This window comes from Mytilus trossulus, chromosome 10, assembly GCF_036588685.1.
Source record: "Mytilus trossulus isolate FHL-02 chromosome 10, PNRI_Mtr1.1.1.hap1, whole genome shotgun sequence".
In the NCBI taxonomy this organism is placed as follows: domain Eukaryota; kingdom Metazoa; phylum Mollusca; class Bivalvia; order Mytilida; family Mytilidae; genus Mytilus; species Mytilus trossulus.
Genome location: NC_086382.1, coordinates 54,477,617 through 54,491,128, shown reverse-complemented (window position 1 = coordinate 54,491,128; position 13,512 = coordinate 54,477,617). Strand labels below are relative to the sequence as shown.

At 32.0% G+C, this 13,512-nt stretch overlaps 1 protein-coding gene across 4 annotated transcripts in view; it reads right to left on the bottom strand.

Annotated features, from left to right (window-relative positions):
• LOC134687650 (inositol polyphosphate 5-phosphatase OCRL-like) overlaps window positions 1-13,512 on the bottom strand; it is a 64,018-nt gene that overhangs the window by 16,929 nt on the left and 33,577 nt on the right. For all 4 annotated transcript variants that reach the window (XM_063548105.1, XM_063548107.1, XM_063548108.1 and 1 more), the window contains 7 exons: window positions 13,000-13,135; window positions 11,211-11,321; window positions 10,835-10,903; window positions 10,240-10,336; window positions 9,920-10,043; window positions 9,424-9,535; window positions 8,283-8,399 (listed from right to left, as the gene is read on the bottom strand). In XM_063548105.1, the coding sequence (XP_063404175.1) occupies window positions 8,283-8,399; window positions 9,424-9,535; window positions 9,920-10,043; window positions 10,240-10,336; window positions 10,835-10,903; window positions 11,211-11,321; window positions 13,000-13,135 (766 nt within the window). The remainder of the gene's footprint in view (window positions 1-8,282; window positions 8,400-9,423; window positions 9,536-9,919; window positions 10,044-10,239; window positions 10,337-10,834; window positions 10,904-11,210; window positions 11,322-12,999; window positions 13,136-13,512) is intronic.

The window sequence follows — 13,512 nt, the reverse complement described above, 5'->3', positions numbered from 1 at the left end:
ATTTCGAATAAGTAATATAAATAAAAAAAAATGTTTTCTTGTCGCTAAATAGTTTCTTGTTGCTAATATTATTCTTCTTGTCGCTTCTTGACGCTTTTATTGCAACAATAACATCCATTAACACCTTCATCAATTACACGCACCAGAATATAAAATTATTGTACCGAATAGTGAACACCTGTTGAAAACTCAAGATTGTCATCAGTTTCCTTTAATCTTCAATCTATATGCATAAACATGATAAATATCGTTAAATGAGACAATACACTAAATAAAATGATGAAAAATATTCACATTTTAATTATGTTTTCCTCTTGTTTGATTTCAGTTCTTAATTTGTATTTCACAATTTGTGTATGTATTTTCTGGACAATTATGCACAAATAATGCATTTTGCAAGTTAATTATATATTGTACAAAAATGGTTTTAAAAACAAATAAAAAAACAAAATATACTTCCTGTGATACCTTATAAAATATCATGTAAATAAATGTAGCAATTGAATTAGATTTACAAGTTTCATTTTTCCCCCTTTCAAAATTAACTTTCCTGTGGTTGAAATTGTTTTCTTTTGCATATTTTTTTAATATTTATTTCGAATAAGTAATATAAATAAAAAAAAATGTTTTCTTGTCGCTAAATAGTTTCTTGCTGCTAATATTATTCTTCTTGTCGCTTCTTGACGCTTTTTGTCTCTACAATTCTTTTTGTCTCTAATTAGTGAGACCATGCATGGACATTAATACATAAACAAAATGCGACTTGCGATTTGGAACAAGAACGTTTATTAAATGATATGATGAATGGTTCTCCATTTCTTTATGAGAGTACAGTATCAAATATCAGTTTCATAACGGTAAAATATAGAAATACTCCACTTCAGTTCTTGTGACAGAAATAGAATTATCGATCGGCTTTCAGAGAACTCTCGCAAGTTATCAAAATTTGGGAATTCCCTCTGACGTGTTTCTAAATTTATAAAAACACTAAATATAAATACTGTTTAATTCTGATTTTCCGTATTGTTAAAAACACGAAAATAAGTCAAGGAAAATATCACACATGAAGATTATGAGTAAAACATTACAGGAAAGTTGTTTATGTTCAATTGTTTTGCTTGTTTTTACCTTTTAAAGCAAGACAATCATAAGAATCTGAGATGTTGCCGAATGTTTAGAATAAAACGAATGACGTGAGGGAGTGTGTCATAGGGTCAATGGTAAAAGTCTACAGATTGCTTGACAGCAATCGTATCCCAAAAAATTGTTAACTTGTGGACAGGATGTTGTGCCACAAACATTCGGTGTCAATATTTCTTTAGTACACCATATCCGGATTTCGACAATAAATGTCTCTTCAGTGATGTTAGGGATCGAAACGGTATTTGGAAGGCCATATAAAAAGCACCCTCATTTTTAGAGAAAGTACCCTCATTTTTAGATTAACTCTTGAATTTTAAGAGTCAATATATAGGATGAACGGATCATATAAACCGGAGGGAAAATATGATACATGCCCAAACAAAAAATATAAACGAGTCTAAATTGAAAACTACGTTCAAACCTATGACTGCGTTGGATAAAAACCGCAATTTTTAAACGTGTGCATGTCAAACAAATTTCGTTGTAGAAGGGTCTAAAAACAGCACAAACAACATTTTCCAAAAGACCAAAAGAGCGAAAAGTATATTTAAACAAAACGCATTTGACTAACAGGTCCAACAACTGATGTTCTTTAACCCTGCTGACTGCCATTGGCGATTGCCAAATAAAATTGATCACAGGTTGTAACAAAATGGATCTTATTATAAATTTAATACGTCACAGAAAAAAAAAAAATTGTTAACTTGTGGACAGGATATTGTGCCACAAACATTCGGTGTCAATATTTCTTTAGTACACCATATCCGGATTTCGACAATAAATGTCTCTTCAGTGATGTTAGGGATCAAAACGGTATTTGGAAGGCCATATAAAAAGCACCCTCATTTTTAGAGAAAGTACCCTCATTTTTAGATTAACTCTTGAATTTTAAGAGTCAATATATAGGATGAACGGATCATATAAACCGGAGGGAAAATATGATACATGCCCAAACAAAAAATATAAACGAGTCTAAATTGAAAACTACGTTCAAACCTATGACTGCGTTGGATAAAAACCGCAATTTTTATACGTGTGCATGTCAAACAAATTTCGTTGTAGAAGGGTCTAAAAACAGCACAAACAACATTTTCCAAAAGACCAAAAGAGCGAAAAGTATATTTAAACAAAACGCATTTGACTAACAGGTCGAACAACTGATGTTCTTTAACCCTGCTGACTGCCATTGGCGATTGCCAAATAAAATTGATCACAGGTTGTAACAAAATGGATCTTATGATAAATTTAATACGTCACAGAAAAAAAAAATTGTTAACTTGTGGACAGGATGTTGTGCCACAAACATTCGGTGTCAATATTTCTTTAGTACACCATATCCGGATTTCGACAATAAATGTCTCTTCAGTGATGTTAGGGATCGAAACGGTATTTGGAAGGCCATATAAAAAGCACCCTCATTTTTAGAGAAAGTACCCTCATTTTTAGATTAACTCTTGAATTTTAAGAGTCAATATATAGGATGAACGGATCATATAAACCAGAGGGAAAATATGATACATGCCCAAACAAAAAATATAAACGAGTCTAAATTGAAAACTACGTTCAAACCTATTACTGCGTTGGATAATCAAAGCGCGAAAGCGCTGTAAAGGCAGTTAATTACAGGTTGTGTGTATTTCTAGTCCAGTTATATCATTATCTTCCATAGAACAGAGGTGGTTTGTAGAATTTAAGATTTAGAGTTCTTTTGCACCTAGTTCACCTATATCTAGTCTACTGTTTACAGTATATTTTCTGTGCCTCCCATGAAATGCATTTTTAGCCATGGCCTTGTCAGTTTGCTTTAAATTTATGAGTTTGACTGTCCCTTTGGTGTCTTTCGTCCCTCTTCTTTAGACATATAAGAACTTTTCTTTTTCAATATAAATAGACTATTTTTAATTATTGATTGTATACACATATTTTATGACTCCCATAAAATATAGTTCACAAAGATTGACTAGTCTCTGTACTGTGTGTATAGCAAGGACATCAAGTAACATAATGGTAAATGTACATAGTAACATGTCAACTTTTTTGATGACCATACCTGTCAACTGTCAGTATTTGCAGAGTATTTCCCCCATCGAGCTCAAGGCTCCCAAATGGAAATTTTGTGAGAGCAATTTTGTCGACTATTTTAAGGAAAACAATTAATTCAACAATGGCTATGAGCTTGTTAATGCACGAAGAAGCCAAAAACCACATTGGAATATATTTGAAGGGAATCCATGACAAATCGCCCCACTTTTTCACTAACTCGCCTCACTTTAAAAACAAGAGTGCACACACTGAAATGTCTCGCCTTCTTTACTAATCACTGATACTCTGTTGATAGTCCTAATAAAAAAGCGTTATTACAACTGTCACATAATCTTAACATAAACCAAGAAAACTAAACATTGACCTTTGAACCATGAAAATGAGGTCAAGGTCAGATAAACCATGCCAGGTAGGCATGTACAGCTTACAATTCTTCCATACAACAAATAATATTGACTAATTGCTTATAGTTTAAGAAAAACAGACCAAAACACAAAAGCTTAACACTGAGCAATGAACCGTAAAAAATGAGATCAAGGTCAAATAATACCTGTGCGACTGACATGTAAATCATGAAATATTTCCATACACCAAATATAGTTGACCTATTGCATAAAGTATTAGAAAAAAGGCCAAAACTCAAGAACTTAACTTAAACCACTGAACCATGAAAATGAGGTCAAGGTCATATGAACCATGCCAGGCAGACCTGTACACCTTACAACCATGCCATACACAAAATATAGGAGACCTATTGCAAACAGTATAAGAAAAACAGACCAAAACACAAAACTTAACTATAACCACTAAACCATGAAAATGAGGTCAAGGTCAGATGACACCTGCCAGTTGGACATGTACACCTTACAGTGCTTCCATACACCGAATATACTAGACCTATTGCTTATAGTATCTCAGATATGGACTTGACCACCAAAACTTAACCTTGTTCGCTGATCCATGAAATGAGGTCGAGGTCAAGTGAAAACTTGCAAGGTACGCACATACCAAATATAGTTATCCAATTACTTACATGTATAATAAGAGAGAATTTAACATTACAAAAATTTTAACTTTTTTTTCAAGTAGTCACTGAACCATGAAAATGAGGTCAAGGACATTGGACATGTGACTGACGAAATCTTCGTAACATGAGGCAACCATATACAAAGTATGAAGCATCCAGGTCTCCCACCTTCTAAAATATAAAGCTTTTAAGAACTGAGCTAACATCGCCGCAGCCGTATCACTATCCCTGTCGAGCTTTCTGCGACAAAAGTCGCAGACTCGACAAAAAAACTGCCCCAACCTGGATTACCAAATCACCCCACTTGTGAACTGTGTTAATTCCCTTTAATATTACTCCTGCCAACTGGTCCCATCTAATGGAAATGGGTGAAATCTAGATAAATATATTATTAACCAGGATGAATTAAGTAATGCCAACTCGCCTCACTTATGGAAAAAGATGTTATTCCATTGAATATAAGTTAAATTCCTTATATTGCATTTTGATACATTTAACTGGTTACTTTTCAATTGTTATGCAAATAACTAAGCTTCAAAACTTAGTTATTCTTCAACAATCAGTTTTTTTTTAGAATTATAATCTCAGTATATATCAATAATAGTAATTAAATTAATTTTCGGTTTGTTTGTATTCTGTGTAGTTTAGTTTTCATTAAAGTGGTGCGAGTTTTTATTTTTAATTGTATATATATTAATCTAAATATTACTGTTTTTTTATAAGTAGGGCGAGTTGGCAGGAGTAATATTAAACATGATTTGACCAATTTCACATGTGGGGCGATTTGATAAATCAGTTTGTGGCGGTTTTTTAAAAAGTGGGGCGATTAGCCAGTGGGGCAACTTGTCCTGCTTCCATTTGAAGGCCCCCTTGAAGGTTTTGTATGACTATATGGACCATCTTTCACGTAAAACCCCCATGTGCATTTTGAAAAGTTGGCAGATATGTTTCTAACTCCAGGCAAAATCTACCGGTATGAATGATAAAGAAAATTTCAATTAAGGCTATGTGACCATAACAGCTGTCTCATTAGCATTTTAACCACTTCCCATATTTGCAATTAAAACAATAGAAGAAAATTATTTAACGCAAACACAAAACTTGCTTGTAAATATGAAATTCTCTTTTATACGGTATGAGTTTTTCTCATTGTTTGAGATTGTACAGTAGTACCTGTAACTGCTTATACCTATTTCTTATTCACTTTTGCTTGATAAACTCAGTAAATATCAAAAACCAGTAAACACTATATAGTATATAATTTACGGTCAAGGGTTACATTCTTGTGTAGTGTATCACAATTAGAAGTAAAAGTACACGTGACATCAGCTCACTGATTGTCTATTAAATGTATTCGCAGTATAGTACACAGTATTAAAGTGCATTGTATTTTTACCATAACTATATGTGATAATGTATAACTTAGGGTACTTGAGTTTTATAATAGATCTGTTATTTATAATTGTGATATTGTTATTTCAGAGTTTATTTTTATACTACTGGTATAATAAATCATCCGAACCCTAAACAGAGTTTATTATTACTTGACCCAAGAATCGACCCTGTTACAATTGTACCACATCTCCTTATTTTTATAAGCATTCCAATAACATGAACAATTGTAATTCAATTCTATATACCAAAGCAAAATGAACTGCACCACTTTCATTCACTAGTATGCATCTTTTGGCAAAATACAAGTTCTTAAATGACACAATATATATTTATTGATAAAAGAATAAAATTTAGTATACAACTCTTTAACAAGTATAAAAAAAAGCACAGCTGTGTCATAACTTGTGAAATCTGTGCTGAAAACATAGACATTGGTTTTTGAGTATTCCATATGTGAAGCTCAACATTAGCTCGTCAGTTGGTGGTGAACAGTTAAATATATAGTTCCTTTCTGTAGGCTAGGATGAATGACTTTTCAGGAAAACCAATTTTCACAAATCAAAACTTTCCTCTAGATTTCTCCTACAATATTCATCCAGTTTAGTTCTTTTGTTTTAATTGGACACCGTCCTGATTTTAAATTTTGCAAACCATTCAGTCTCTTGCTTGCAAATGGTGCATGAAAATAGGATGGGTATGGCAGTAGACAAGTCTCTTTAAAGTGGGTTTATGCCCTGAAAAAAAAGTTTTATAACCAGGGGTGTGGAAATGCTATGCCCGACTCGTACATTTGAACAACCGGACAAGTAATTATTTTTGTCTTGGTTGCCCGTGGACAAGTAAAAAAATACACAAGACAAAGTTCAAATCCAACAAAAACATAACATTAATTTCAAAACGTATAGAGATGTTTAATTTATGTAAGAGAAACAAATGTTCAGCAAGTAAAAACATCAATGTTCATGACGATAAATATTACATGATACCGGAAATAGATCGATTACCAAAATAAATAAAATAAGTATGCGAACCCGAGTCGCGTAACATTGCATTGGCTTTGTCCATTGACCCGGGATCGTCGATTAGGTTTTATCCGTCATTTGCCGGAAGTGTCATTTTGGCGGGAAATCATGTACACATACACACGTAGATTGGCTGGTACCCGATCGTAATGTTACACATCAAATATACCAAATAGCTAATACCCGGAACGTAGTACCGGGAACCAGGATAAAACGTGGACAACATACATAACTAGAACCGAAATTGAAAACGCTTTACGGTTTCTCGTTCATAAACCGAATTCCGCTTTGAATTATAGAAGATGCAATAATAATCATGTTCAGTCGACTTTTCATTGTTATATCAACGTCTGAACTAATTAAAGAATCTTTAGATGTCAGATAACACTCGAAATTGACCCGACCTCTTTCCACACGGAATACACATAATGATAGTTTGTAGTCAGGTTGACTGCTTATAATGCAAAATACACAATAATAACAAGTTCTAAAAAACGAACAATACACACTGATCGTTTCTTTAGTCCCCAATGTAAATGAAAGAAACAAAAACCATATTATACCATAAAAAGAAGAGGAGAAATTCGAACATTTCCGGATCTATTTCTAGCCAAAAGACCCCCTGCAAAGATTGCGTATGAAAAGATGAACCTCATGACTTAAAAGTCAGGCCTTAAAGCACTGCCTTTAAAAACCGCAATTTTTATACGTGTGCATGTCAAACAAATTTCATTGTAGAAGGGTCTAAAAACAGCACAAACAACATTTTCCAAAAGACCAAAAGAGCGAAAAGTATATTTAAACAAAACGCATTTGACTAACAGGTCCAACAACTGATGTTCTTTAACCCTGCTGACTGCCATTGGCGATTGCCAAATAAAATTGATCACAGGTTGTAACAAAATGGATCTTATTATAAATTTAATACGTCACAGAAAAAAAAAAATTGTTAACTTGTGGACAGGATGTTGTGCCACAAACATTCGGTGTCAATATTTCTTTATTACACCATATCCGGATTTCGACAATAAATGTCTCTTCAGTGATGTTAGGGATCGAAACGGTATTTGGAAGGCCATATAAAAAGCACCCTCATTTTTAGAGAAAGTACCCTCATTTTTAGATTAACTCTTGAATTTTAAGAGTCAATATATAGGATGAACGGATCATATAAACCAGAGGGAAAATATGATACATGCCCAAACAAAAAATATAAACGAGTCTAAATTGAAAACTACGTTCAAACCTATGACTGCGTTGGATAAAAACCGCAATTTTCATACGTGTGCATGTCAAACAAATTTCGTTGTAGAAGGGTCTAAAAACAAAATATATTTGTATATATAGAAACATATACAACTTGGTACCTATACATGAAATACAATATATTACAATTGAAAACATATGCAGTCAATAAACATGTATATATTTAAACCAACCAGCCTTTAGAGGCTTATGATGCACTGTCATTTGAGTACAAAATATTATATGAATAAATTTCAAAATCATATTAATCCTTATTAGATAGTTTGGATATATCAGTGTTTAACATTAAATGAGAAAATAAAGATGGAAGTATCTAACTAGTTATTGGTTTAATATTGCAAGGGTTGTACATGGAAAATAAGATACAAATTGTTCTTTTGACAAACCTGATCACAGCCATACTGCCACAAATGATCTACCAGTCTCCATATCTCCTTAGGAATGGCATACAATCTGCCTCCTTGGTTTAGTACATCTCTCTTCACCAAACTACCTGGTTGTTCCTGTTACAAAATAAAAGTAATTTTAAAACAATGAGAAATAAGTGTGTCCTATTTTTTTCCAACCATACTGTACATGTAAGTTAGTCTATCACATAAAGAATTATCTGGGTGCATAATATCTATATTTGTTAACTAAGCACTAGCCTTTAAAAGTTTCTTAAAAAATATTAATTAACATGCATTCAGTCAATTAGTGTGATTCAACTTTCAATATCTCCTTAATCAAGAGGTTTTCTTTCATTTAAAACAAACAATCAAATAAGCTATTATTTGGGCGTATGACATTTGCGCCGAATTTGAAAATTTTCATTTTTTTCCTTTGCGCCGATTTTATATTTTCTCCTAATTGGATTTACAGGTAAGTTACCGTTAAGTTCATACTTTTACATTGGCTTATCACTGAGTATAAAGACAAATCAAGTGACATTGCAGTTGGTAAATGGCTATCCCAATGTTTCAGGTTACCATGCATTCCTTTCCCTAAATGAAATCTATGACTGATTCACGTTATCGACAATTAGACCAAATATAGAAGAGACGAAATCATAAGAAAGGAATATATTAGATGTGTTGCCTATACATACTCGGCAGGAACAAATTTATGAATTTGAATGCTGTACATATATTTTTAATTCGTCATTTTAGTTTAAACAAAGTGCCTTTATCTTAGGTTTTTACTTCTTGATTTTAAGCAGGAGACAACAGTTATATACATGTTATGATTGACAATTCATAACATATGTACAATGGAAGTGGTCTTCAATGATAAATAAAAATAAAATTACTGGGATGGAGAGTTGTCTCATTGGCACTCATACCACATCTTCTTATATCATTTCACCTGTAATTTACCTGTAAAAAAATCAGAGCAAATGGAAAAAAAAATCGGCGCAAATGAAATGCAGATCGGTGCAAATGCAAAACAGATCTTTCACTCTACAGACTGTGGTTATATAAAGTACAAACAGAAGGGATTTGCCATTATGAACAAGTTACCCATCTTTCAAATTCCAATAAAACTTACAATTTCTACAAGCTGAGCGGTAGGTATTTCTCTGACTGGACCATGCATCTGTATCAAAGCCTCCAGAGAACTTCCAAAACTACTAGCAATATAATTACCACTCACTGATATGTAATGTAGGTGAAGGAGAAACTTGTCTTTAAGAATTATATTATGTAATTCATTTCAAGTTTTTTTTTCAAGCAAATGATTACAATTCAAATGTTGAATATTCTAAATTCATCTTCTTCATTAACAATAAAACAGCAACCAAAAATGTTTTGTATATAATCTGGCTGCTGGTTTTTTTTATTGAATTGTCCTATATTTGTCATTTCAGGGCCTTTTAAAGCTGACTAGGCAGTAAGGGCTTTGCTCATTGATGAAGGCCATGCAGTGACCTACAGTTGTCAACTTCTATGTCATTCAGTCTCTGCTGGAAAGTTGTCTCATTGGAAATAATACCACAAATTCTTATTTTAAATGTATATTTTAAAGGTAGACTTAAAAGGATATGAAGAAATCTTTTCCACCATTCAGATGTAGAACAAGTATATCCTCTAATTTATCTTCCCCACTGTTCAGTACAGCGGCACTTTTCTTGTCCACATACACAGATATGTTTATTTCACAACTTTTTCCTGCAAAATAAATGCAATTATTTCAACATTTCAAGAGAGATATTTGAATAGTAACAGTACTGGAACTCACTCTAAGTGGTGCAACGAAATATAAAAATTGAAAGATATTTTAAAGAGTAAATTGGTGCCTAAATCTAAAGTGTTGCATCTGTCTTATATAACTGTTACAGATAGCTTTGTTTGTTTAAAATCTCACCTGGCGTTATCACAGCCTTAGATGGAGACGCCATCATCCATGGTTTACAATAACTAGGTTCATCAAGCTTCTGTATAAATTCAAAATTCACAGGAACCTGCAAAATAAACATAGTATGGTACTGCTGTATAAACTGTTGGTAAAGGTTCTACAGAATAATAAAACAATTATATATATGTTTATCTAACAAACTGAATAAAAATCCTTATTTAAACATTTCCATACTCAACACAAATTATTGTTGTTCAACAGGAAAACAAACATTGTTTAAAAGTTAATTGTTTCCATCTTTCAGTTTTCTATATAAAAATTCATATTCAATATAAATTTCTGGTTTGGGTACTGTGGAGTCATTTATTTTAGTGGATATCATTTTTCACAGATTGAGGAAAACTTTGAATTTCATGGATATTTATAAAAAATTTGTGGTTTTCCTGAGGCATGCATACAAGCCTAAAGAAAATTTGTAATTCATGGAACATTTTCATTTGTGGTTCTGCTGTACCCACAAAATCAACATAATTGGTACCCAACAAAAAATAATGAACTCATAGTATCTGTTTTGAAAGAAAAGGTAAACAAAATTATAACTCACCTGACCAGAATTTGTTATTGTTAATATGTCTTCTTTGGTGTCTATAAATTTGACATCATTTAATATAATCTGAAATGAAAAATAACAGTATTAAGGCACATAAAATACAAATAGTTGTTGTGACAGGCCGGCAAATCTGAAAATATTGTACCAAATACAATTGAGCATTACAAAGTTTCAGACCAGATATCAAATCATTTTGGATTTCAGAACTAATGAAATATGTAGCATTTTCAGCAAAAAGCAATAAAATATGTTTAGACTTCATTGAAAGCAGTTGTCTGACAATTTTCGACATGCTGTCTTATTTATAAAACTTTTCCAGCTGATCAGTTCAACATTTTTGCCACAAATATTCAAAAATATGATATATTACCTCTGTTTTATCAAGTTTAACTTGAGGCAGATAATCATTCTCCAGTCTGTCTAACTGTTTCATTATATCTTCATAAACTTTCCTAGATTTCTCTTCATCTACCACTCTCACCTATAAAAGATACAACACAGATATAACAGGTTCTACCACTTAAACTTGTTTACAATATACATCCACTATAGATAGTTCAAAGTTTTCAAATAATAAAATACTAGGTAAATCTTGCAACTTTTTTACAGTAACTATCCTGAAAGACTATATTTTGTAATCAACCAAATATTGAGTCAAATCTATTTTAAACTCATTTAGATAAAATTCTGGGAATTTAAAATCTCAAACTCTATTAAAATACTTTATCTTTGTTATCTCATTTAGATAAATAAAAAAACCAAGAATGTGTCCATAGTACATGGATTCCCCACTTGCACTATCGTTTTCTATGTTCAGTGGACTGTGAAACTCTAATTTGGCATTACTATTAAAAAGCTCATATCATAGGGAACATGCGTACTAAGTTTAAGTTGATTGGACTTCAACTTCATCAAAAACTACCTTGACCCAAATCTGTAACCTGAAGCGGGACAGACAGAGGGATGGCCTGACAAAAGAACGAACAAACAAACAGACACCCAGACCAGAAAACATAATGCCCCTACTAATATCACTATTGTTGGTGGGACATAAGGATTAGCATTTGAAACTCATAGATTTGTTTTATCAGCATAGAATTTTTCATTAGTGTCTGCACACCTTAAAGCTTCTTGTTTGCAATAAATACAATATGGAAAATTGTCCAAAGAAGAAAAGTTCAAAATATCTATGTATTAAAAATGTCATTGACAGAAATCTAAGTATTAAGTTTTGCATTAATACAAAAGCAAAGTAAAACATCATTCAAGAAAGAAATTTTACATCTTTTAGAAATCTAGAACAGTTTTTCTTTCTGCAAATGATAACAACTGCTGACAGACACCAACAGGCTTTGACGGCAGGCTTTTAATCAAACTGTTTTTTAAAAAGATATCATTGGAATAAAGATGTACCTTTTTTTCAAAAGTGCAAATGTTGAAAATAAAATGGCAACACTGTATAAAGCCATAACTGTATTCTTCATCATATCTACACTTACACATGTAAACTTTGCAAAAGTTTAAAGTCAATGGACAAGAAGGTGGGCTCATAATAATCCCCATGAAAATTAGTTTTGAATTTTCTAAACCAACTACGGTAAATATCTATTTATAGCACTGATTCTATACCTCATTACAAACTTTAAAAGTTGACTTTTTTTAGGGAGATGATACAAATACTATTGGTAATTTAAATTTCATTCAGAAAATTGCTTACTTAGAAAATAATGCAAAATTCAACTTACAATTTAACTGATTTCTACCCCATAATAGAAATAGTTCCCATGAATTATTTATGAATGAAAGTAAACAAACAGTAAGTACAAATAATACAACAAATGACCGGCATTACAGTGCAATAATGATAAACAATATGTTATCTATATTATTTTATGCATTATCTTCATTTGATAATGTTTATTTAAACTAGAGGCTCCCAAGGCAGTTTATCTTTCTCACCTAACATCTATAATTTTAAAATAATTTCAGTAAAAAAATGTTTAATGTACGGTGTAAAAAGAACTATGCCCAAAGATTTATATAAATACATCTCCAAAAAGATTTTGATGTATTGTCATGCTAGAGATTAATCCAGCTGTTCTGGTACATGGAAGCTTCTACTTTATTGTTTAGGCTAAATAACAATAATTTAAACCCACCTCAACATCAAATAGATCTGAGACCGGTTTGTGGTCACTGATCTTTAGTTCAGGATGGTAACGATACTTCAGACTGGTTATACCACCACCTTTATACAGAATCCTATCACACCAGGCAGGAGGACGACTTTTTTCACTGAAAAAAATGTAGAAAATAATCTATAACTCCAAATCAAGTAAATTTAGTAATATCTTAGTGGACTGATAGAGACTATTGAAAAGTTGACAAAAATAATATATTTATAATTTCATTTTACAGTTATTAGGGTTTAAGGAGATGCTGCATAACAAATAATACTTACAAAATAGAAAATGAGAAATTTTATGAAACCTATCCAAAAAGCTATGAAGTTACAGTATCAAAAGTTGAATTACTGTAATTTAATAGTTATAAATACTTCCTTCTCACTTTTTTCATATAAACAAGTAAAGGACTGTCTTCTAAGGCAAGTTCTATCTTTTGACAAATTAGCAAAGACTCCGACTCTAAGTAGCCGATACAGGTGTGGGTTG